This window comes from Aquila chrysaetos, chromosome 3 (genome assembly GCF_900496995.4).
Source record: "Aquila chrysaetos chrysaetos chromosome 3, bAquChr1.4, whole genome shotgun sequence".
Lineage (NCBI taxonomy): Eukaryota > Metazoa > Chordata > Aves > Accipitriformes > Accipitridae > Aquila > Aquila chrysaetos.
This window is the reverse complement of record NC_044006.1, coordinates 40,373,474-40,399,492: the sequence shown is the minus strand read 5'-3', so window position 1 is coordinate 40,399,492 and position 26,019 is coordinate 40,373,474. Positions and strand designations below refer to the sequence as shown.

Below are 26,019 nucleotides of genomic sequence, written 5' to 3'. Positions count from 1 at the left end.
TACAGCCTTACCACTTCTTTTGGGACGACAGGCCAGGATTTGACCCTGTCTCTCATGAACAGGGTGACATTCCTTGAAACTTGATGGGACAGAAGCACTTATTTCACAAACAGGTAAGCTGTAAATACTGTATGCTCCCACCTCAGGGGAACATGTCCTGGGACACGGAGGCATTCGTGGATATACAGCTAGCTCAGGCGAGTCGTAAGACAGCCATGGGTGGCCCAGCACCAAAACCAGTGATCCCCTCCATGCCACAGTTCCACTTATGCACATGGAAAATAGTTCCCTATTGCCCTCTTTTTTTTTTTTGCCATGCAATTCATAAAGGATACTGAAATAGAAGTTCACAGTCATAAAGCACAGCATTTTTATAAAACTAGCATTTCTCCTTTTTTTTTGGTAAAGTGCAATGGCTCAGGCTTGTTAAAAAGTATTCTTTCAACCTGAAAACATGTTGTGTTCTTATTTGCTAATTGCCTCCTTTGTGCCCTAAATGGCATGAATAATTCCTTTCACCTTGTATTGTCTACCCACTTTATGCATTTTTGCTGGAAGAAGTAACAAGATGGTGCAGTAAAAGGGGACAGAAATATTACTAATGATGGAAAACACATGATTACACTTCTCGATCCTTGCACTGTGTAGTTTACCTGAAGGTGTCGTGACTGCTGAACAGCAGCGTAACTCGGTCATGCTGTTTATAAGTTTGAGACTGAAGCTTTAGAGTTCCTTCACACCACCCAGAAACTGCCAAAGCTAGAGAAAAGTCCTGTTTGCTGCTTGATGCCGATATTGGCACTGTCCTCCCTGCAAACTGCTTATCATCCCCATCTCCCTGTGAGTTCTAAAGAAACAAGAGCATCACACCATTGAGAATCCACTCCTGAACTGCCAGTGTCCAGAACAATTTTATAGATTGCCAGTTTTTTAAACAAGATGATCACTGGTTCATGGATCACTGGTTCATGAGTCACTGGTTCACAAATTATTTGTTCTTTTTCACTTATATAAATCTCTTCTTTAACCCACATTAAAGTCTCTTGTTTTAAGCTGTCTTGAGCTGGGACAAAACTTAGGATGCTGCTGTCGGTTCTCAAGACTGCCACAGCATACTTTACATTCTGGCAGCTCTCTCAGCGTCGCTTTACAGCCCCTCCAGAGATCAGCTGGCTCTGCCGAGTGGTTAGTGGCTCTGAACATAAATGCCATTGCTGTCTGACTCTGTGGTTTCTGGGAAACTTTCCTGAAGACTTTTTTCCTCCACGTTTTGTCATAATCCCAGGAGGGGTGGATTTTTGCTTCTCTATATGAACAGAAGCTCTGACTGTGGTCCATAAGATTCAGCCTGGAGCGTATGCTGCAAGGCTGAGTTGGTCTCACTCCGAGAGAAGTTTACTCCCACCAGCATATAGTGTCAGAACTCGAAGTGAGAAACAGAAGAACTTTCTGTGTTTTATTTTTTGTATTGTATTTATTTTTGTTGTGTTAAATTTTACTGTGTACAGAGCAAATAACCGGTTACTGTATTGCTTTGAGATAACACCTGCCTGTAGGGTTTAGTAGTGTTTGAGACAGAGAAATGAGAATTATCGCAAAAGTGAGGATGTAGGTCTTTGTGTACAATGCTATGTATGTTGTTTGGGTGTGTAATGAGGCATATGGTCAAACATCCAGGCCTTATGCCCACCACCGATACAACATAGTAGCTGTATAGCACTGAGATTTATTATCAAGCTCATTTATTTGATGTCCTGACATTAAACAGACTTAATGCGGTCTCACAAAACATGGTCCTCAATTTAACCCTGTGATTGAGCATGGCACCCAACCAGGTCCTTCAATGCACAAGCAGTTACGGTTAATGACAGCCCCATACGAGTGAGCCGAAAGGGCCCCGAGGGCAGGACTGTTGCACTTAGGGTGCCTCTAGCCCCTTTCCCATCCTTTCAAGGGCACTGCGCTGTGCTCACAGGCATCGCCTTTCTCAGAGGGGACGTTCCTGCCTTCCTCTCCCCAGACCTGGAAGTAAGCATGTTAACTTCTCCACTTCATTGTGGCAGCTCAGCGGGTTTGGCTTGAGTTCAAGCTCTGCAGTCTCCTTGCAGGGCAATGATGGTTTTAATCAACGGCAAGCTGGCTTTCCTAAACAAAGTGCTGTTTCTTCAGAAAGCAAGAGTTTCATAGCAAAAACGTAAAAAGATGAACAGGTCATATGCATGTATAGCTTACATGGTGCTGAGCCAGCATCCACTGGGGGTCTGGATAAAAACTATAATGTTTAGGAAATTTTTTTAAATCTCTGTCTCTTGACTAATAGTCCCATATCTTGCAGAGAGCATGAGTCAGTTCCCTCTTAATTCAGAGAGGCCATTGTATATCATATTAAGTTCATTATGTTGCTAGACTATTTCCTCTGTGGGTGAAATGTCAAAATACTGGCTACCTATATAGTCAGCACCAGAAATTGGTATTAATTACAGACTGATTCCTCTATAGTTACACTTCTTGAAAAAATTTATCCAATAAGCCCAGAAAAACCTATAAAAGTACATGCAGCTGTGTAACAAAAGATGTAGTAAACTGGGTTTTCCATGTATCCAGAGCATGAGTCTTAGCCAGGTCTAAAGTATGGGAAGTATTGATAACCAAACCAAAGTACAGTTATTATTCTATAATTACTTATAGATATGGCTGAGGCTGATAAAATAAATTATTCCTTATTTAATTTATTCTAAAATTGAATAGATAATAGAAAAATAGAAATAGAAAAGAGTTCAGAGATTGACCTTACCTAATTTTTATTATCTTAAAGTAAGCTATCTGTTTCTACCTGAGTCATGTAATTTCCTTATATGATCCATAAATGAGCTACAAAGACCCATTTTAAACTTAGTCTGTCATAGAAGAGGATGAATCACTGTCTGGAGGTTTCTGTTTTTCTCCTTTGATTATGAAGAGAGACCTGATTACTGTTTTAGATTAGACACCTGCCATCCATCCATCCCTCCATCCCTCCCTCCATCCATCTGTCCATTTTATCCTTAAATGTCTGTTTAGTTAGAAAAATACTGTTAGTTTTGTTGTTGACAAAGCCAACATAACTGATAAAATAACAGGATCACTGCAGATTTTTTACAAATACCAGGATAAATGTTATGTTTGAATTTTGTTTGCGTACAGACCAGATGTTATCATAGATACGGTTTAATTTATAGGTGTGACAACAGTACTCATTTGCATACATTGTAGTCAAATTCGATCATGTGTGTTGTATCAACACAGAGAACAAGAAGTAATTCAGAAATAAACTCAGTGCAGTTTTCCTGAGAAAGCCCTGTTTGCAGATGAAGCGGCTACTGCCAGCCCCACTGTGGGGGACCTGGTGCTCCTCTTTCTCCGTGGCGGCAGTGATGGCAGCGGTGTCCAGTTCTGCTCTCATCTGCCCTGCTTAGCCCTCATGCCCCTGCTCTTCCATCCCTCTGCTACTGTTTGGGTCATCAATATTAAGCACAGAGGAGAGGCTCATGAACTTGGCCAGGAAAATGTCATTAATAACCTTGACAAGCATGGAGATAGATTGGGAAGGATAAAGGAGAGAGTGGGAGGAAAGGAAGTCGAGGCAATAAATAGGCTAGACCTGCTGTTACCATGTTAATCTCTACAGGGTTATTCAGGGGAATCGCTGAATTAGTTGATCCTATACTTAGGTCCTTTCCTTATTTCTGGACTATTTCTTCCTTGATACTGACAGTGTATTTGTAACACAACGCATATTTACTACAGTTTACCAAAATGAGAAGTCAAAATACTATTTCAGACATATTAAACACAACGGTGGACGTGAAATACACAGCTTAACGCATTAAGTGATACAATTGCCTGACAACATAAAAGGTTTTCATCTGCCCATTATTTTTTTAATTGGAGATGACTATGTAATTGCATACCACTTGATGTAACCTCCAGTTGTTGTTCCAAAATAGACAATAGTTTATTATATTAATACTCTATAAGAGGCTTACAGAAACTATTATTTTAATAATAGTCTCGCTAGTGCCTTCCTGATTCTACAGCATTTCACCTTTGGCTATTGTATTGTTTGGTTCACTACATTGTTTTGAGAAAAATAATCATGATGTGTACAGAAAAATCTGTTTGAGAAGGATTTAGAAAGGGGATCTGAAGTTTAAGGGAGATTATATTTCCATTTGCTGGAGGTAAATTATATCTTTTATCTGCAGGGGAGGCGATCGAAGACCCTGTCAGAAAGAAGTGCATATAAATGACAACTGGTCACTGCAATGCTAATAAACAGTCGATCACATTAATTTCAGAGAGGTGTGAAGATTAAAATTTTAATAACTTCAGAGCATTTACTGGAGGAGTCCTCCTAAATGACCAGTTCCTTTTGCTCTGAAGTGGGTTATCCTCAAAAGATAGGTGGGATTGGTGGTGATGGAAGTGCACCCAGGCTTTCCAGAGTAGGAGCCCAGTGTAGACAATCTGCTGCCATAAACACTTCAAGCATAGTGTTGACAGCTCCTCAGACTCATGATTTGCAGAGGGACTGGTTATTATTAAAAAACAAGGAAGCTGAAACTCTGTGGAGTGAAAAGCAAAACTATAGATGTATCTTAACCCTTTAAAAAAACCTGTGGTGCTTTTTTTTTAATGATGATATTCAGTTTACTGAGCTCCAGCTCACCTGAAAGGAATTTTTTTTCTGGAAACAAGAGACTATTGGGTTTTCAGTGGGCAAGATGGCACCCTTGAGGAGCTCAGATGGACCTGTGTTCGGGGGCAGCTCTCAGCGATTGCAATTGGAGATCTGTTGAACAGAGGAGGGTGGCAGCCAATTAATGCTAATTATTTTTGTCTATTTTTGATTCCCTGGGAGCAAGTAGATTGTGTTCCCCCCTCAAAAGCAAACCAGAGAGAAGCAGCAGCCTGGTTTCTGGGCGGTCTGACTCCTTTCCTAACCCCGAGCTTTGTGTTGTGGAGCTTCCCAGCCCTGATAACCTCTGCAGTCTCTGTTCACCTAATTGACATCAAGCGCCTTCCCGCCAGAGGGGCGGTTTCTTAGGAAAGTGGGTTTTGCAAGATTGGGTTGGCAAGCAACGTGCAGGCTTTGTGTTCAGTACATTTTCTGCTTGGAGCTTGTTTTCTCCCACAGTTTCAGCAGCACAGAAACCTTTTAATGGCAGCTCCCAGTGCCATGGCAGTGGGAGGCATGGGCTGGCAGCATTGTGGTATGGTGAAGGCCTTTGGCTGACTAGCCTCCGCCACCATTTCCCCTCCGTGCCCTGTGTTTTGCTAAGAGCCGGCTTCTTTGGCGTTGACTCCTGCGTGCATCGTGGGAAGAGCTCCGTGGGAGAAAACCAGGAAAAACCCAATAGCTGCGAGATGCCTGCACTATGTGTCATCTCCACGGCGTGTCTGCAATTGAGCAAACATAATCTGTCTGGCAGATTACCGAGTATGCCATGCCTGCAAGGAAACAGGCCTCCCTTTGACCTATGACTGTATCTATGTGCAGTGTTAAGTGTATTTAGTTAGAGATCAGTCATGGATTTGTCATAATTCCTCATCATGGAGCAATCTCCCTTTTGCTTGTGGTGTCGTCCAAGGAGACATGCCCGTGCTGCTCCTCTGCCCGCCGTAGTTGTGCCCTTCGGCAGGTAGAGCGGTGAGCCAAGGACCCGCCACTCGCTGCCCCTCCCTGCCAGCCTGTGTGGGCACAGCAGCGGCTGGGGGAGAGGAGCCATCGCTCCCACAGCGTCTCTTCCCACCACGCTGGCGCTGGCACGGAGGAGCCGGGCGGCATGCAACGTTCCCCCGCTGCTTGCTTCCAGCGAGTCCTCAGCACTGCCCACAGGACTACAACAGAAATCATGCCACATGTACAAAACGGAAAGCTTTTCATACTACAATTTGTTCTTTCCTACCCCTGAGGCCTTTGTTAGCAAACAAGACGCCAGTGTTTGAGGGGAAAGACAATGGTGTGGTTCAGCTCACTCTGCAAAGGCGTGCTGGAAATAGCGCAACAGCTGAGTCCGCCCTCTTCCCCCCTCCCTTTTTAATTTTATTATTCTGGTTCAGTGACATTTATTTTGCTGCAAATGCCCAATTTGCTATACAGTGCGTGTGTTTTACAGAGAGACTAGTAACTAAAATCATATGTTATGCAGAAATCCTTTGGTCTGAAAACGCAGACAACCCGTATTTGCCTTTCAGCCTTCACTACCTTAGACGTTTGGTGACAACCAGCAGTAATATTTTTAGCTGCTGGCGTTCTCCTCCTTAGCTGCAGGCTAACTTGATCAAGAGATGCTCTTTAAATGAGTTGACACCATGTGCAGTAAAGAAAATGGATAAGAGCGAGCACTGGGGTTGGCCTGCAGTATCAGTACGCTGGAACTGGTTGCTGCTGAGAATTTGTCATTGCTGCTGTGTGCATTATATTTAGAGAGGAAAGGGGTTATATATGTGGTCCAGCTCATCTCAGTTTTACAGCACCATTTTAGACACACACCAAACCTGGTAGGGCTTTGTATGATTAAGCCTCTTAAGAGGACGCACTCACTGTTGGCCTTCTGTACACATCCTGCGTTTGCAACGGATCCCATTAAACAACTGTCTAAACAGGGCCCAAGCAAGGCAGAAAGAGCAACCTAGGGGATAAATAAAATTTCATATATGATAAACAGTGAATACTGATCTGCCTTAGTCATATGATCTGGTTTGGCTGAGTTGTCCTCCTCCAAGTCTATTACGTATAATGCTTCTGTGCAAACACTCACAGTTTCCATTAAATATAGTACTGTATGTCTGATCCCAGGAGGACACTCTGATATTCCAAAAATAGTTTAATAAATAGAAATTCCAATATGTATCATCATAAGCCTGTAGCTTGAGTATCAAATCTGCCATGTTATGTAAAAAATATTGGTTATATAATGGGATTTTTATCAGTCTAGTGACATGAATACAAATATTAGAGCATTATTAGGAAACCGACCTCTCTCTGACTTTGGATCGGTTATGCTGGAAGTCAGAGAGAAAGTAGCTTACGTATATATGGGGATTTAGGTGCTGTAGCTTCAGAGGTGTCTAACAACTCAGAGCTAGTTTGAGGGTTTTGTTCCAGATAAATGTAAATACACTTAAAATGGTACTGAGGAAAGAAACTGGAGTGTAATAAGAACTTCAAGCTGCTCCAAAGTTTCCTTTGTGACGGCCCAAACTGAAGCCATTGCCGCTGACGGGTTCAGAGGTGTCCCTAAAACCAGTGTACCTCATCTCTTGAAATACATTGAGCAAGAGATGGGGAGCTATAGTCTGTCTTTATCTGCTGGAAAGCAGATAAAGGTCCTGAGCTGGCAGAAGTCGGGACTTACTAGCGGGAGGACATATGGAAGAGCAGCAGGGATTTCCTCCAGGCAGAGCTATGTTCAAACATACATCACAGCCAGTTGTCACCAGTGGTCAGATAACAGTGCCGAGCCCTGGGGAAAGGCCGGGAGGGCAGCAACTGCTTAGGGAGCAACGGGATTGTGTGGAAATCCTCCCTACTGGGGAGCAGAGGCTTTGGAGTATGGGAGCACATAAAAAGAGGTGCTATGAGTTACCTGGAAAAGAAAGGAATTAAGTATGCTATACATACAGTTAAGTGCATCGTTTTATAACTGAGAAGCTGATTTTGCAGGTTGCACAACTTCTTGAAAACCCTAAGTAGGGCACTATCTGAAATTGCACGGCCTGATGTTACTGACGACTGACCATCTGTCCCCATGGGCTTTCAAATCAGGAGAGCATTGCTTTTACTAAGAGCAGGCGGTCTATATGGTGGAGGTTTTAGTAAGTAAATTAGATGAACCTTCTGACTTCTCAGCCTGAGGTAAAGGCAGACTGAAAAAAATAGAGGCAAGTTCAACTTCACAAATTAACATAAGTGAATTAAATACTTTAATTTCACGTATTTTCTGGGTAAGTTGAAGTGGGGCAGACTGTAAAAGGCTGATGTGGTCTTTAATGTTTCTAGTTCAAAGAGGCAGTTTTCCCGGTAGTGCTGGTAAACCCCAGTTTGCTCTGTTGCAGCATCTGCAGCGTTAGACACACCTTAGAGAATTAAATATCACAGTGCTCTGCCAAGAAGGTAACTCCTGTCCTCCTCTTATGGATGGAGAATGGGCATACTCACTAAGGGAGCAGGAGAGAGGAGCTGGAGAGGGGGAAGCCTGTGGGGAGGGGGCACTGAATGTGCTTCCCAGGGGATGCTCCGTGTCACACATCTTCTGTGTCCTGGGAAGGCGAACCACCTGCCTGTAAAGAAGTGAATCAGGTGCGCAAAGTAATGCTGCAAGCTGTAGCACAGACTGGTCAGGGTGCAGATCCCTCCTGTCCCCAGGCTTTAACTGGAAATCAATTCCCCTCCAAATCTATAGACACGTGTAACCAGAGTGAAGGACGACTGCCCTTGCTAACTTGCAGACCCTGTTCTGCAAACAGGGCTGCGCACACGTGCTTCCTACATCCATGTGAAGCTCCGCTGCTGTCTTCACTTGAGCGCTGCACAGGGCTCGGGGGCTTCCTAGCCTGCATCGTCCCAGCTGGGCTTTCAACTTTCCCTGACAGTCAGCTAGCTCCATGCTACCAAGTGCACACTGACAAAATGCTCTAGTTTAAAACACGGCATGAAAGTGCTATTAATGCTTGGAGCGCTGCTGGATTTCTCCCCTTGTACAGGATATGAAAAAAAAAAAAAAAGAGGTTTTTAGCCCTGTAAGATTAAACAATCATCATGGTTTTAAGGGCTTAATCTGCTGGCATGCAGGCTGCTGGCTGATAAGTCTCCGAGTCTGAGCGTAATTGGATGCAGCATCGGATTCAGTTGTGTGGGCTTTCCCGGGGCTTTTTGTTTGTTTGTTCATTTTTAACACGCTGTGGACTTGAAGTGATCTGTCCCTGGAAATGCCTTTGGGCGTGAAGCTGTAACACTGTCCCCCCGGGACGGTGTTTTGGCAGCACCTAGCTGGAGACCACCGCTTGGGGAGGGTGCGGGGGGAAGGTTGCTCAGTGTATGAATTCGGGCTATTGTTCGAGGCACACATCTGCCTTAAGAAATTGCACGGCACAGGCCGTTACTTATTCAGATGCAGAAGCTCCTTCCGTCCCACAAGACGGCCCATTCAAGTCACATGCCAGAGGTCTCGGCAGAATGGGCTGCAGCTGCTTCAAATCTGCTGTCTAACATCAGAAGCAGTTGGACAAACTGTACCGTACTGACTACAGTCAGGCTCCCGGGCGCCGAGGAAGACAGGGAAAAGATTTGGGATCCCAGCGCTATGTTCTCAGAGGATCTGTGGCTGGAAAATGAGAAAAACTGTGCCGTTGTTCACAAGTCGAAGCGAGGAAGGAAGCGCCAAGAGCTCCTGGCCGTGGCCCTGGGGGTGAAGGTGGGAGTCAAGGGGGCACTTTTGTGGCAACCTCTGAAACTCTTTGCCTATTCACAGATCACCTCCTTGGTCAGAAGAGCAGCCTTAACTCAAAACGACAACCACTTCAACTATGAAAAAGCACACAATTTTAAGGTAAGCACAACTTCTTATTCTTTTCAGCTAAAAAGTTCTGTTTAGATGCTTCACATTTTATTTTTTGCTGTGATGGGGTTTTCACGCACCCATCTATACCAGCTCTGAGAAGAGTGTTGATAAAAGCATTTTTCTTTCTACTTGACTGCATTCTTAATACGCTTTTACACAGGCACTTAATCTAAATAACCGTTTTGCTACTCACTACTACTCACTACACTACTTGACGCATTTTAGCTCTTTTTGCCCAGATTCAGTTTTCTTTTTTTTTTTTTTCAGAAACAAAGTACTTCATATTGATTGTCTTTATCTTAAAGTGTATCCATTTTTAAATGAGAAAAAGGCCCCTTTTCAACTATTATCAGAAGCCAGTAGCATTTTACCAGCAAACATTTTGGACCATTTCTGTTTTCCGAAGAAGTTGAGGGAGCTCGGGTGCTCCTAACAATAAAGCAGAGCACAACGGTGGTATTGTCTCCTAGCTTTTTTTCCACCACCATATGCTAAGGAAATGCTCTCAGAGTCCCACAGAGCTCTAGGATCTGAGCTTGTGTTTGCTTGTCAAACTAAACCAAATAGCTGGACAAACACGGGGATGTTTAAATGGATCATATCTTTGCTGTCTTATACCTACAAAATCAGATTCTTAGGGGTTTTTTTCCCCAACTGCTGTGTCTGGCATCCTGCAGCAGGGAAGTGACTCAGCTGTGGAAACGGACCTTCCAGGCAGCTTGTACTAAAATGTTTTGCCAAAAGGACTGTGCTGGTTTCAGAGTATGCCAGCCAGTTACCATATCTAATGCTGTCAAATTGCGGTTTGATGCTTATCGGGGTGGATACAGAGAGAATAAGAGGCAGTAACAAGACAAGAAAGGAATGCATCTCAGCTTTGAAACCTCAGTTTACTTAATGCTCCTTGAGGATGCTGATCTGGGTCACTGTCGGAATAGTTCAGCTCATTAGCAGAAAGAATTTTCTGATACTCATCTGAGGACTGTCAAAAAAAGAGAAGCACTGATTAAAATGATTTCACTGTTTTCCTGGTTTAGCAAAAAGGCTTCACTTCTTATTTTTCTACATATTCTGCCATGCAGACATTGCTCTCCTCTGCAGTGCTTCTGCTGTAGTTGGTAAATCAATAATTTAATATTAGTGAGCAAAGCAAATAATAGCATCCCTCTTTTCATTCCCCCTCCTTGCCTCAGTCTACAGAAAAGTCAATATTTATCTCACTGATCATCAGTGAAGGAAATAGGTGAAATACTCTGTGTTTTCTTGCTTGATTAAACTAGCTTTCATTCTTTCTGGGTTTTGCCCTCATTATCATTTTAATACCAAAAGTATTTTAGTTTAACTAGAAAATATTTTCTCATGACTGAGACTTTTTTCCACTTTGACCCATGCATTCTTTTCTCTTAAAAATTCCCCTCGTTTTGGCTTTGATTTATAATTGGACATGTGCCCAGTTAACTTTGCGTTTGCACAATCTAGCTGTTGTACAGTCTCTGTTCCTTTCTGTTTCAAAAGAGTCATAGTTTAACTGGAAAATCACATGACTAAAATATGTATGTATTCACAAGCTTGACAGCAGAAAATTATTGTTTTATCCTAGTAGAGGCCATAAAAAACTTACAGAAGAAACATTAAAAGTAATAAATTGTCCAGAAAGGCCAGTCGAAAGTGTTACATTTACTTAATGAACAAATAAGTTCACTATGCAAATACAGTTAGTTTTCCAAAGGATTATATTAAAACATGTCTAGTTGAACAAAAAATGTGGATAGAATGCTTAGAGTAGAATATTTAGATTTAAAAGATGGCTAAATTAAAGTCTAGTATCTTTAATATATTCCATATTCATCACATAAAAGCGTTACGAAATTATTTAAAAGGGAAAGAATGGCTTTATTGGTCTTGGGGCAAAATTCTTAATGGCTTTTGGCAGCACTCAGGCTATGATGATATGGGATTTATCTGAAAGAGAACACTATTTTGCAGACATTCAAAGAGTTGTCTTCCCCATTTTTAAGTGAATACTGACATGTATTGTATCATTCATCTCAGTTCACAGGGACAAAGGTTACACGTCACAGTGTCCATCATAATCTTGTCATAGGCAATTCTTCAGGAACAAACAGGCACTCTTTAGCTCTTGTCCTTTAGCCATGAAGAATCTTAAAATTGAAGGGCACATTTTTACCAAAGCTGATGAGATTTTTGTAGGTCTTACACCAAAGATCGTACCTACTAGAAGAGAGAAGGAACAAAAGGAAGAAATAGACTCAAGACACAAATTCAGAGCAAGGATGGATCTCCCTCTATCCTTTCCAAGCTAATATAAAAATTAAAAAGAAGTGCTGGAGTTTGGAGAGTGAGGGTGCTGGGTTATGCAATTCTGAGCATCTGTGCTTTCTCCTTCAGCTTCTCTTCCAAATTTCAAGGCACTCAAGGCAATGAACAAAAAAAAGATTTAGGATCCAGACTGATTAGTTAAGCTGGGTTCATCTTGAACCCAGTTGCATGGATTCAGGTTTGGAGCTAGCGTCTGTCTGGCGGGACTACTTTGCATAAGCCAGTGTAGATATACCGTAATTCAGGAAAGAGAATAAATCTCTGAGGCCCTGTTTATAAAAACACAGAGGTATTTCTGTAACTATGTGGGTGTCAGCCTAACTGGATTGCAAAGTCCTCTTGCATCTTGTTACAGTTAGGACCCAGCAGGCTCTTTGGGATGTGCTTTACCTGCCAACTTCAGTGAGGTCCCAGCTGGTGGTGAGGTCACCTCGTGCCCGAGGTCAGCAGCATGGAGTTTGGGGATGCTCCACACGTTTTGTTCTAGGCTGGGAATTCATGAGAGGGCCTCTGTGCTGCTTTAATTGAGCAAATACAGCTGAATAATGTGCATTTACCACAATATTGTGCATGTTTACTACTATAGCATGGGCAAATCCTGTTTGCAGGGGGGCTAGTGGAGTAAAGGCAGCTGATTATGGACAAGTCACAAGATCTGCTGGGAGAAAGGAGGCTCTGGGATAAATTTCCCCTTGTGTTAATCACTGCAGATAAACACTGCTTCTGGGAGACAAAGGGTTTGGGGGAGGCATTCTTTACAGACATCATGAAGATTATGTGTATGTATTTAAACAAAAAATAACAGCAGAGTCAGCTTTTCTTCCCTGCAAAGAGCTCAGGTTCAGCAGGAGTCCACAGAAGAGTACAAATGTGCATGTATTCAGGCAGAAGTCTGAAAAATCTCTTATTTTCTTTGGATGCAAATAGAAAAGTCTTCAAACCCAGTCAGATAAACAATAAGATTGTCTCAGAAACAGCATCATATAATGCCAATAAAAAACATGTGTTTCAATTCAGGGCAATTTTTAGTTTGTTTCTGCAATATTGCTTAAGGGATTATTTTGTTTTGCCACTGTATTGGCACTCCTTAACTTTGGTTGTAGTTTCTCCCTCTGTGAACATGGCTTAGATGCAGACTAAAACTGCATGAGATACCACCTGCAGAGGGAATTCTGCCATTTGGAAGCAAGGGCACCACCAGGCTGAAGGGCGAAGGTGAGAGCACAGGAGAGCAGTAAGAAGAGACACGCAGTGTAGTATTGGGTGAGATTGTCCAGCAGAGAACCATAGAATCACAGAATCATTTAGGTCGGAAAAGACCTTTAAGATCATCGAGTCCAACCGTCATCCATGCCCACTAAACCATGTCCTGAAGTGCCTTGTCTACGCACTTTTTGAATACCTCCAGGGACGGTGACTCAACCGCTTCCCTGGGCAGCCTGTTCCAATGCCTGACAACCCCTTCAGTAAAGAAATTTTTCCTAATATCCAATCTAAACCTCCCCTGCCGCAACTTGAGGCCATTTCCTCTCATCCTAAACGGGAAGAGAGGATGAATGTAAGAAACAACTTTTCATTGAAAGAGCTGGAAAGGAAATAGAGTGAAGAAGTTAGGAGTTAGACATTGTGGAAAGAAGATGAAAGACTGAACAAGGAAAGTACAGTGTATAGTCTGAAACATCATGTTTTTAGCTTATATGAAGAAATGCCTCCCTGTAAATTCTTAAAAGTTGGAATTATGTGTCGACTGTAGCCCAAGCAGCCCGACCCTATGCTGTGTGTACACAGAGAGGTCTCCTGAGACTGCAGGATGGGGTAGGGACCAATAATAAATAGATCTTGATCATGTTTCCAAAAATCTAAGCCCAGGCCATTTGTAATGATGTTGTTGCAAAGGATGGGGCAAAACCTAAAAACCCAAGACCTGCTGTTACCTCTCCTTGATTAAAACAGAGATGAGGCCAATCTGGCAGGCAAAATTCCCATTTACTGTTCAAAAGTGTTGTGTGCAAGCTTTGGGCTGCATTTGAGTGTTGTGTTCATAGGAACAGACCTCATTATTTCTTTAAAATTAATGGCAAGCCATAAAAGATTTAGTTCAAAACTGCATCTTAAGAGATTTTTTTCCACCTTCATCTAGAAACTTTTGAAGAGCACCCTTTTTCAGTTAGAGATAGCGAGTATTTTCCTGTTTCAGCTTGACCAGAAAACACCAAGACTCACTTTTCTGAGGGCATTTCAGCTGGGAACTTGCCATTTGAGCTAAAATGGAGATCTGTGAAAAATTTGAAGTGAATGAATAAAGAGACCTAAACCTTTGAGGGCCACCAAGCTGAAGGGAACAAGGGAAGGGTGCGCAGTCAGCTCTTCTCAGATGCAGCCCTTAGTCAGCATTGATGACTGTTTCCCATTAATGACAGAAGAGATCAAGGAATAATCAGCTACCATTTTCTAAATATGCCACAGCGAGATTGGCTGAAATAAGCTTTATGTAAAGTGAGCAAGTAGGCCCCAAATACCCTAGCAACTGTGATGGACTTTAAATGTGAAAGGGTGCAGTTTTTAAAATCCCGAAAGAGCTTTTACAGCCACTTCTCATGAGGTTAGTTTTTGTAAACCGCTGCAAAGCAGAAGACAGTTAGCTATCTTCCCACAGCAGATGATTTCCACCCACAATTAAATGCAGGTGCTGACCTACTAATTATGTGGTTATCAGTCTAAAAATGCAGGCATAATTAGTTGTATCCATAGTTTTGTATCCGCTGAAGGTCACGTAGAGTATATGCCTGAAACTCAGGTGACCAGCTGATGTGAGGTACGGCCATTTATGCCCACTACAAGCCACGTCTGAAATTCACGCTACCCACCCTGCAAAACAAAATAAGATGAAATAAGAAAGACGTATGTGTCTGTATCTATCAATCTATCTATCTCTAACTTTATTGCAAAGTGTAGTTTCCCGGAGATACACAATTTTCTGAGAGGTAAAATACCATTTCAAAAAATAAATATGACCAGTCAGACATTCCAGTTTTGACCTTTACTGTCAAAAGGGAGGAAGAATTACTATTGCTTTAAGCTTATTCATGCAATTATTGACTGTGAGTAGTTGGTCAGCAGTCATTTGTGGTCAGGCTGACATTTTTATCACTAAATCAGAAAGAGAGGTCTGTATTAAAATCACAATACTTCATCTTCCTGGGGAATGGACTCAAGAGTACAGGCTTATTTAGGGGTGATCCTGCAGACAAATGAGTTGAAAACATTAGCAAGCCAAATGCTTGGCTTAAAACTTCACCAAGTTTATTTGAAAAGGGCAATGACCATTTTTTTACTGTATGAAAAGTAAAGAGCAGCTTTCCCCATCCCAGGGGGTGGAAGTGGCCTTTCAGCCATCCACCTGATGGGTAAAAAAGAGCAGAGAGAAGGAAAAGGAAGCATTAGCAGCCAGAGTGTGCATGATTTATGTTTTATTAAGCTCAGTTAAGTCTCTGGCTGGAACTAGCTCATGCCATGTCCATTCACACAGGCGTAGACCTCACTATTTACTCTTCTTTTCAATGAGAATTAAATGCTTACTTCACCAGAACATACATCTTAAATAAAAAGGTCTTCCGCCATAGCCTTTGGAAAAGCGGTGGAGGAAGCAGTGGTGGTGTGCAAATCCTGGCTGGACAGCCATGGGCTCTGTCAGCACACAGGTCATTTTATTCCTCCTTATTTACTCATGTGTGGACTGTAGCAAAATGAAATTTGGTCTACTGAAGAAGAGCCTACTGACATCTTGTCCCTATGTGAGTTCAGTTTACTTACTAGTGTCAGGAAGGGTGTTGTTTCCTTTTGTCACTAATGGATTCCAGTGTGCAAAATCAGATCATTACCCAGCCGCTGCCTGGAGTGGCTGCACGAATCATTCACCCCTGATACAAATTTACAGCAATCACCTCGAGTTCTGTTCAGTGTTCTTGCATAGAAATGCACATGTAACACCATAGTTGTAGGGCATTCAAACCTGAGTGGTGCTCTTAGCACATGGGTCTTGCACCAGATCTGTGGTCACACACGGTTATGGGGAACCAAAACGTGGTGCATTTGAAGGGACTTTCTGTCACTGCATTTCCCCTACTTTCAAGTGATCTGTTGAGCATTTGAATTTCAGAAACATTCCTGTTTTGTTTGAACTAGTCAAATAAAAGCACTGATTACATTTCCTTGGATTATTAGTTTTACTTTTTTCTCCTTTGACTAGTGAACCTGGTTTCCTCCCCTCACTATAGCTAAAAATGTCAGCTAGCAAAAATGGTTTGTTTTCCATGTCGTACACAGCCCAGTTCTCTGTTCTGTTAAGACTATTGAAAGATAAACTTCAAGATCAAAGCAAATTTCTGTCCCCATGGTTTATTTCATCTAGACTTTGGAAAGATGTGGGCACTGTGTGCTAAAGATTTACTCCTACTGAGTCTTCTGTTGTTTATCCATTTCAGTTGTTCCATCTGTCAGACCATCTGCCTCGCAATGACCCCATTTCTATTTTTTTCCCCCCATTTGTATTACAGGTCCATACGTTTCGAGGTCCACACTGGTGTGAATACTGCGCCAACTTCATGTGGGGTCTCATCGCTCAGGGAGTGAGGTGTTCAGGTAGCTCTTTAACATTTTCTGTCATTCTCTTGAAATGCTCGGACATCTTTCCCACCCCCAGCCTGCACTCCCTGCAGGAGGGAGGGTAGGGATTACTTTACAGAACAAGGCAAAAAATCCTCCCACACAAGTTAGAGTGTTTTCATTTTCCCCATTAGCTGGTTTAGAAATGAAGCCACCAGCCCTCGGTCGCTGAGGGTGACATCCTTTTGGTAGTACCTTGGTCGTGTGTGTGCCTTGGTGTATACATTAAGAACTGATCTTTATGATTAAGTTATCCCTGAATGTTTTTATGTCTTAAGAAACAAGCCCTGGAAATGGCAGAGCCAGCCAGCCAGTAGGCTTCGTAACTCATCTTTTTGCCACCAATTGCTGAGAAGTGCCCTTGTCTGCAAAAAGACTGTCACCTGTTTCCTATAAAAATACCATGCATTGCTGCAAGCCTGAAGTATCCCACCTCGAGGGAAAGCAAAAAATGCAACCTTCATTTTCCTAGAAGGATTAATTTTCTGGTGCCTCTATAACTCTATTAGCATTTTAACAGTGCTTTAATTATTTTAAAACTGTTTGTTCTCTTGTGAAAAATAATCATCTTGGAAAAATGCAATAAACATCACTTCGTGAACTTTTGGATTCAGCAAGTGAAATAGTATTTGCTGCACTGCAAATGGGGTTTCATAACTTCTTTCTATGGACCTTCAATCTCTTCCATGTCTCACCTGAATATGTCTTACCTCTCCCTGCCCTGACCTCCAGGCGTTCCTGATCTCAGACTGGCACCGAACACATCCGACCCTGACATCTGCCTTTCATGGGTAGAGAAGGTGGCTGTTACCTAAAATTTAGACCGCGGTTTGAAGGATCAAAAAACCTTTCACAAATGCACAGATTTAACAAGTGCAGTCTGAGCTACTGCTACGTCTTGTCTGCCTGTAGATGAATAATGGTAACACAAAGAATATGAGAAGGACATTAAAAAAGAGGAAAATGACCAGTAGTGTTCTTTTCAAGCTATATGATCTTAAACACAAGTGTGCAAAACCTGACCTCACTAATGCATGGCACTGTATTTGTTCACATACATAAAATATTAAACTTATGAAAAGACTTACGTATTTAGTATGAAACATAATACTCTCCCTCATTAAATTGCCAGCATTTAACTCTAAGTAGATAGATGCATTTGGATTTAACTTAACATGCTTGGAGAACAGCACTGAAAACAATACAGGGAGGATCCTAACTGCAGCTGCTCACATTTGTTTAGATTTCACAGAACAATAATGTATTATGCAGTAATAACTGTACGGAGAAACACAAAAAAAGCCACCCAATCCCACTAAATGTGTAGGTGTGTTTGTAGTAATTACATGATTTTGCTTGATTAATATTTTATAGAGAATAATACTGAAATGTGCTGCAAGTAATAGAGTCATGTTTACATTTTTAATAGCTCGGGCAGTAAATCAACATGAAAAAACGGTAACTTGCTAGTGATGATATTAGACAGGTTAAGTTATCCCAAAGGGCACCGTCAGTGATGGGCATGACTGAGAAGGCATTAAAACAGGAGTCAGACTTATGTGAGATAATGTAATTCACAATGGTGGTAGTTGCTTTCCTAAGGTTTATAAATTCATTTGGCTGAATATTTGAGTCTATTAGAAAAATTCATCTATTAGAAAAATTCAATTTGTGGAGATCAAGCAGTGATGTTTAAGTTAATACAAACCCACCCGTGCAACCAAGAGTAGGATTTGACTCTGGAGTAAGACACCAAGAACCATTTGTAAAATGAATCACTTTTTTACATCATGCCTTTCACAGCATTTTATATGCCTAAACTGACCTACAGACTAAACACCAGGGACACCTGAGTCACCAGTGAAGTGATGACACAGGGATGGGGAGGCTGCTGATGTGGCAGAGCAAGCCAAAATGCGACACTGCAGGAATGTGGAAGGGGAAGGGAGGCACATGAGCTCAAAGCACTATCCCAGTTTGAATGCTTAGGTGAATCTTAGGTCCTTCGCCCGTTAGCAGTGCTAAGCCACATGCTGGCCAGCAGAAGACAGTCATTACTGTGCTAATTTTATAAAAAGCTAAACTAAAACACCCAGAAGTTAAGTCCCACGCATTCAAATGCAACACCTAGAGCTACATGTCCAGCGGTGAACTGACCCAGACTGCACCAGCGTTCACCTCCTCCTCAGAGGGGTGTGAGGGACGTCCAGAGCTTTTATAGCTTTTTAACAACTCTACTGGAGTTCACTTTGCTCACCACAAGTTTTTTACAGATTTCCATGCTCATCTTTCTCATCTCCGTCTTATTTATTCTAGCTTTGCTGACTGATGGAGAAGTTATGTCTCTTGCTTGATGTGGCCCAAGGAAAGAAATTGTTAGACAAGACCTATCGGCATTAGTATTAATTAATTAACCTGGCTAACTTTGTTTACAGACTGCGGGCTGAATGTACATAAGCAGTGCTCCAAATACGTGCCCAACGACTGCCAACCAGACCTCAAGAGGATTAAGCGAGTCTACTGCTGCGACCTCACCACCCTAGTGAAAGCCCACAATACCCAGAGGCCGATGGTTGTGGATTCATGCATTCGAGAGATCGAAGCAAGAGGTTTGTGTACTTAGGAAAGCAGCAGACACAATTAAGTGAAGATGACCTGAATTACGTGCTAAGCTAGGACAGGGTAGTATGCTCATGCACGCTGAAGACAGGATGAGAGAAGGGGTTTTTTTTAGTGTAGGTGATACATTGCTCTTCATTAACTAGTAAAATTAAATCATGGCATTTCATAATGCAATTTCCTGAAATGCTTTCTGAAAACATGTCAAAACATGTATTATGTTACACTTCTGAAAGGGGTGAACTTTCAAGTGAACTTTAAGTTCATGTTTATGTGTCTTTTTTCATTATTTTCTTTTAACGTACCTGGGGACACTTCCAATTTCAAAGTAATCAGTTTAAATAAAATCCCTTATTAATAACCTTTCCAGACATTATGGGCAAGAGAACACAAGTGACTGGAAGTGACTCAGACAAGTGAGGTCACGAGCTGTGGCGTTTTGTGGTAGGTCACAAACTGCGCAGGGTTTCGCATGATGCTCAGCTACTGACTGATGGATACTATGGCTCAGGCAGCATGTCACAGCCAAAATGCCAGCTTGTGACAGGTTTTTGGTACACAGACGTGTGACAGATTGAAGAAATACCATATCCCCTCCAACACAACACAGTAATGATCACGTATTTTTGCTTTGGATAGCAAATGTGTATGTCGTGCTGCCCAATAAGCCAAATTTACCTGTTAGTCATAGCTTCAGCACAGGAATCTCATAATGTTGAATTCATGGCATCTCGGTAATCTGCATGGCAACACACTGATACAAGCCGTGGGATTTCAGAGCCACGCATCATCTACTGAAATGAATCAAAGATTTACAAGTAAATCCCCAGCACTGCTCCGTAAAGCTCTACCAGGATTATATCATCATTGCAGGGATAAATAGAAAGAATAGTTTGGACTAAGACAGAAGAGCTTTACTCCGATGATATAGCGGGAAGCTATGTTGCATTTGAGATCTAATCACTTACTTGTACATTTATTGATTAAGATGAAATCTGCTGCCCACTCTGTGTTTTTTCAACATCTTTAAATTTCTTTAACTGCCATAGAACTATGTAAGATACTGATTTTGTTCTTAAGAAAACAAAGCGTATTGGATCTTATGAGTAGATTAGCACAGTGCATAGTCACAATAAGGAGTTCTGGGATTAAAATAAATAATGTGTGTGTAACTCTGGTTAGCTAGCTCTGCCTGCTCTGCTGGGCTGCCCTGCATTTCATGTTGGTGTGGAGCAACGGGGGGAGAGCTGTGCAAGTGAGCAGGTCTCTTGTGGTGAAAGAACTGTAGAAGGGATGTACTATTGTGGAGAACAGTATCAATCACATCTACCAGCTGTGTATAAGTAAAAGCTGACAGCAAAATCGGGAACAAATGTGCTCATAGGGAAAGGCAGTCTCTTACTTGCATTGCTATTTATCATTAGAGCAACTGGTAAAAGGAAAGGAGACCTCTAAAGCTTTATTAATTATAGCCAAATCCAGGAAAATCTCCCACATAAAGTGAATAAATCATGGTAACATCACATGCCCCACCATTAGCAAATTGCAATATTTTCCTCTAACATAATAAACCGCGTACTTAACAAAATCAGAAAGTATAAATTCTAAAATTTTTTAATCCTTTAAAAAACAATTTTAAATTATCTTGATCCTTCCTTAAATGCTTCTGAGTTTCACATTACAATTAATATTTTGCTCCACTTACTAGATCTGTTGTTCTTGCTTTATTGTTTTTAAGCCAGAATATTTGTTGGTTACCGAAGCAAAGTTAACCAAGAACTTTTTGTTTCAGGTTTAAAGTCTGAGGGCCTCTATAGAGTCTCAGGCTTCACTGAGCACATTGAAGATGTGAAAATGGCCTTTGATCGAGGTACATAATTTTTTAATCTTGTACAATTTTAAGCTAAACTTTCAGTTCTAGGACTTTTCAGTTCTTTTTGTGTCTGTATAGGTAGCATGGTAATGAAACCGGCGTATAAGCAGAAGTACAGAAAGCAACCCATCTTTTCTGAGTTCTTAAATTAATCTGTAGTGCTTTTCATGAGAAGAAATAGTATTTCATAGTTGGAAGGAATAATTAAACAGTAAGTAATGGTAGGCAGAAGGCTAAGTGCTCGGGGGACTGGATGATTGCTCAACCTAGCAGCACAGCCTAGGCTCCTAGTCCAAGTATGAGCCTAGATAGTACCAGGGGGAAGTTCTTAGTCCTATCTTTAGTAAACTCAGTGCTTTACAATACGATAATCTGAGCTTAAGAAACAGGAACTCCAACTGGGAAGTCATTCTGCCTGCAGCCTTGCAGAAAGCACCGCACTACTGTGCATGTGATTGCATCTGCACTACAGATGAGAGGAGCATTGTGGAGATTGGTTGTACAGCATATTGAAAAACGAATAATTAAAACACTGCCTGATTACCATCCTAGTAGCCCTTCTAAATTGATTTAGCCGATTACGTTTGTTCTGGTTGTGCACACAGTCTTTGCACGCAGGACTATTTCTAAGTATATAGGTAAGTGGGTGCAGAGTAGGGCCTTCATCAACAGAAAACACATTTTCAAGTACATTTAAGAAGTTACATAAATATTATTCTCCTTTCTGATAAACAGTGTTTTCCTTCCTACTTAATTTTTTCAGGTATTACCTCTGCCGTGTTAGGGAATAGGTCAGACACAGCCCAGTGATTGCAAGCCCATGGGGATGAGGCAGGTCCAGGTCAAGCCAGAAAGTCAGCCTGTGGGTCAGGGTACCAACCAGAAGGGTGTGTGGCCAGGCACAAGCATGGCCATGACGCAGCTGGAGACAGCTACGATGTCACTCAGGCAGGGACTGGGGGCCCTGGGGCCCATGGGCAGGAAGCGTGGGGGCTCCAGGGGAGGCTGGGCAAGGCCAGTGACATCTGTGGGTGGCACATCTTACACTTACTCTGCCTGAATACTTTTTTGTTTGGAGACAGTTTGTCATGCAGACATCACTGGCAAAGAAAGTCCAACTAGGATTTCCAAAGTGACTGTATTCATGCTATACCGAAAAATCCTTTAAAAAATAATACATATTTTAAAATGTGTCGGACACTGCAGTTGTGAACATATGCATATACACACATCGGTCAGCCATGATTTGGGCGAAAGAGATGCACAGTGATATGACTGCTATCATAGGAAGATATATGTTGCAGATGTGCCACATGAAGCAGTGATACTGCAAGGGTCACAGTCCCCATAGGTCCCACTCTGCTCCCTGCAGGTAAATCTGGCCTGGCAAACCCTTTTGTTCTGTGTGTTAATACTCCTCTAAGTGTACCAACCTGAACGAAACCCAGAAGGAGAAGCGCAGGTTGAAGAGGGAAGAGTTTGAAGAAAGCAGATGGAAATTTACATCTGAGCATGACTTGAATACTGCTGCAGCTGTAGTTCCTTTGCAAATTCTTTGAACCATTGCAGCCAGTTCAGTTTTACAGACAGTGTATCTTTTATTATTGCCTACACTCATGGCTTAATCTGGTGGCAATACACACTTGAATTAGACCCACAGCAAGGAAGAAAGTGCGATTTACTGCCAAGAAGGCAGCATCTAGAAACAGGAGGAGTAACTAACAGTATCGGATTTCCAAAGGAAAAAACCATGGATAAACATGGAAGCAGAGAAAGCAAGAACCAAGTTTGCATACAAGGCTGTGGGGAAAAACCATTGGGCATAAATTGATAAAAAGCTGTGTCTTCATTTTCATTTAACAATCTCATGAGGGAAAAGGGCTGAGAGTGTTGCCATGAATAATGCTAAAAGCAGCGCAACAGTGAACAAAACCTTGTTATGAGAATTGCATGACTAGACTGATGCTGAGACCAGAAGCTGAAAACTTCAAAACTTTCTAGTTTCGAAAATGTTTTCTCCCTGAACTGAGATGGCAAAGCAGAAGGAGTTGTTTCGGGGGTTTTTTTGCAGGCAGGGATTTAAAGAAAACCAAAATAGATTTTTTGTTCTGACTTGTAGGCTGTGCAGCTAGAAGGTGGTTGTCAGCTGGCAGAAGGTTGAATTGGCAAGATGCTTCCAATCTGACAGCTCAGGGCTTGCTTCCCCGTCAGATCCAAGTTTACAGAGACAGGGACCCAACCCTTACTTTTGCATCCCAGCCCCACAGGTAGGAACATCACTTTTCTGCTGCCCAGTTACCCCTGCTTAGCCCTAGAAGCCAGAGCAGCAGGGAGTGGACTATCCCAAGCATATGGAATATCCCAGATCTCTGTCCCAGGTGACAGAGCTGGGAGAGAAGGAGACTGAGAGCCAGATGGCAGGTCTCATCTCCAGCAATGCCTGGAAGGTTTTTGTTCAAATTTCATTTTCTGCCCAGAAAGTGAAGTTTGTGGGAGTTTTACAGAACTGTTATTTTCACATTCACTACAGGAAATCAACATATTTTTTGCAAAAGTAAAGAAAAAAAATATAGGAAAATTCACGTCTGAAATATAAAATGGAAAATTCCTGATCAGTTCTGGTTAATAGACAGGTGTTGCAGCAGAAACAGCCACGTCACTATCATCTCAGACATCTCTGGAGCATGCTGCATAGCAGAAGGTAAATGTGTTTTAAAAGACCTTGGGATAGTTACCTGTCAAAGGAGAGGCTGAGAGCAGGGCTATGAACCAGAGAAGAGAACTCTTTAATGGATGGTCTTGGAACAATACTAGAGGATGCACACTGGCCAGGAATAAATTTAGTTTGCCAATTTAAAGACCATTTTTTAACCATCTGAAAGCAAGGCTCTGAAACAACTTTCTAATAAGAGCAGGGATAAAAACCTTAACTAGTTTTAAAATGGAAGTTGAGGGGTTTACGAGATGGGTTATGTAGCACGGTGCCTGCAGGTAGCAGAGCACTGCATTCTGGCATTACAGAGGTCCCTCCCTGCCCGTTGTTTCCGAGTCAGTCCCCAGGCACCTGCCTAGAATGCCAGTACGCGTTTGCAGCTCTGGAAATATAGCTTTTAATCAACGGGTTTGAAAATGAACAACCAAGGAGTCCTCCCATTTTAATGCGTAGGATGCATCCTTCAAATAATGCCATCAAGCTTTCTGGTTTCCCCAGCTCTTCGTCAAGCCACAGGAGCCAGAAGACAGCATGATACAGGGATGAGACGCAGGGGCTGACATGGCCGTAGAGTACCTCTCCTGCTGATTTCATGTGCAGCTGAAGGGTGCAATGAAGAGAAGCCAGCCCTCCCTCTGACTAATTCTGCTTTGCCAAAGGGACACTCACTTGTTGCTTCCCAAGAATTATAGCAAGAACAGAAAAGCAAGGGCAGGTTTGAAAGTTAACATCGCGGGAAGAGAATGGCATCCCACATAATATTATTTGGGCCCAATGAAGCTGTGATATTTGGTTTTAAAATAGGGAGAAGTTGGTCTTCGTCTGATTTAAACTAAGACTCCCTTCCAAAGCCAAAGCAGTGTAAATACCCCTACTGTAAATTAGCATTAGGCTCTCTGAGGCACTGACAATGTTCTATTTTAGTGATTTTTTGTAATGAGAAGGAGGGGAATAATGTGGATTTATTTAATCTGGTGAATGTTGGTGCTGTAGAATGACAGTTGCTCTCTGTCAGCATTGTTGAGCTGTGGCGTAGTGGCATCCAGAAAAACCCTCATTGTGTGCTTTATCCACAGAGCTGCCATTGTCACCAGTGCATTCTGTCCCCCCCCACTTGTTTGTATGACTGGCTGGTACAATACACTTGCTAAAAGTATTATGCTGTTAAATATTACATGAGTACTTAGAGGCATCCTAACTCATACTCACTCTTTTGCCAGTGTAGCTGAAAACCTGTCAAATGCCAATCCAAGAAAAACCACAAAGAAGCATGTTAGCATGGCAAAGGTTGTGCAATAAAAACAAAGCATTAAGCAAAAAGGAATTTAAGTGGAAATGTAATTCAGTATTCAGAGGGCATAGCTGAGGCTTTAAGAATGTAATACTTATTCCATTTCATTCTCTGATAAACTATTGGTATATTTCTATGGCATCCAAAGTCAGCTGAAACCTTTAAGGAACAGAATAAAGACTTTCTTTGTCTTGAGGTATTCAGACTTCATAATAATGCAACAAAATATGTTGAGAGTCAAAGTAACAAGGAAAGAGAAATGATGGGGTTTGGGCAGGATTAGGTTTGTAAAGCTGAAATGAACTATATGTTCATAATCCAAAATGAAAAAAAAGATTGTATTAACATATGGCCACTGCAATGGTACTGAAAATACTAATTACAGTCTGAGAAAAGTTACTGTATTGAAGAGTGAAAAAAATGATTGTGGTAATGCAGAAGTTACCATATAAAACAGATGTAGTTCATACAGTATGCTACTGCAGAGGATCCTCTGTGAAATTTGTATCATGACTTTACTGGCAATGAATTAACTTTTCTTTCTTAGTGCTTTGAATTTTAAAAGTGTATAAATAAAAAATACAAATCCAGGAATTTGGTGAGGATAAGAAATAAGTGCAGCCTGCCAAGGGCCTTCAATTGCTGAAACTGAAAAGAAAAAAAAAAAAAAAGACAATCCAAAATCTACCAAAGGAAAATAAAAATTCCCCTTCCCCTACATACCCACTGCAGAAATGTGTAGGTATATTATAACAGATGTATTGTTATGCTCACTTTAAAATAATTCTTCAGCATGTTTCCAATGGATGTACATTTGTCTCTGAAGTGAAGAGAAAAATCTTTGACTCAGGAATTAATGCATTTTTCCTACAGTAAGTGAATATGTAAATAAGAGGTATGTTTGAAGTACCTC

The 26,019-nt window shown here is 41.8% G+C and overlaps 1 protein-coding gene across 2 annotated transcripts in view; it reads left to right on the top strand.

The window, feature by feature from the left end:
- CHN2 (chimerin 2) overlaps positions 1-26,019 on the top strand; it is a 169,220-nt gene that overhangs the window by 133,559 nt on the left and 9,642 nt on the right. For both annotated transcript variants that reach the window (XM_030008390.1, XM_030008391.2), the window contains 4 exons: positions 9,516-9,593; positions 16,502-16,586; positions 19,046-19,219; positions 21,022-21,099. In XM_030008390.1, the coding sequence (XP_029864250.1) occupies positions 9,516-9,593; positions 16,502-16,586; positions 19,046-19,219; positions 21,022-21,099 (415 nt within the window). The remainder of the gene's footprint in view (positions 1-9,515; positions 9,594-16,501; positions 16,587-19,045; positions 19,220-21,021; positions 21,100-26,019) is intronic.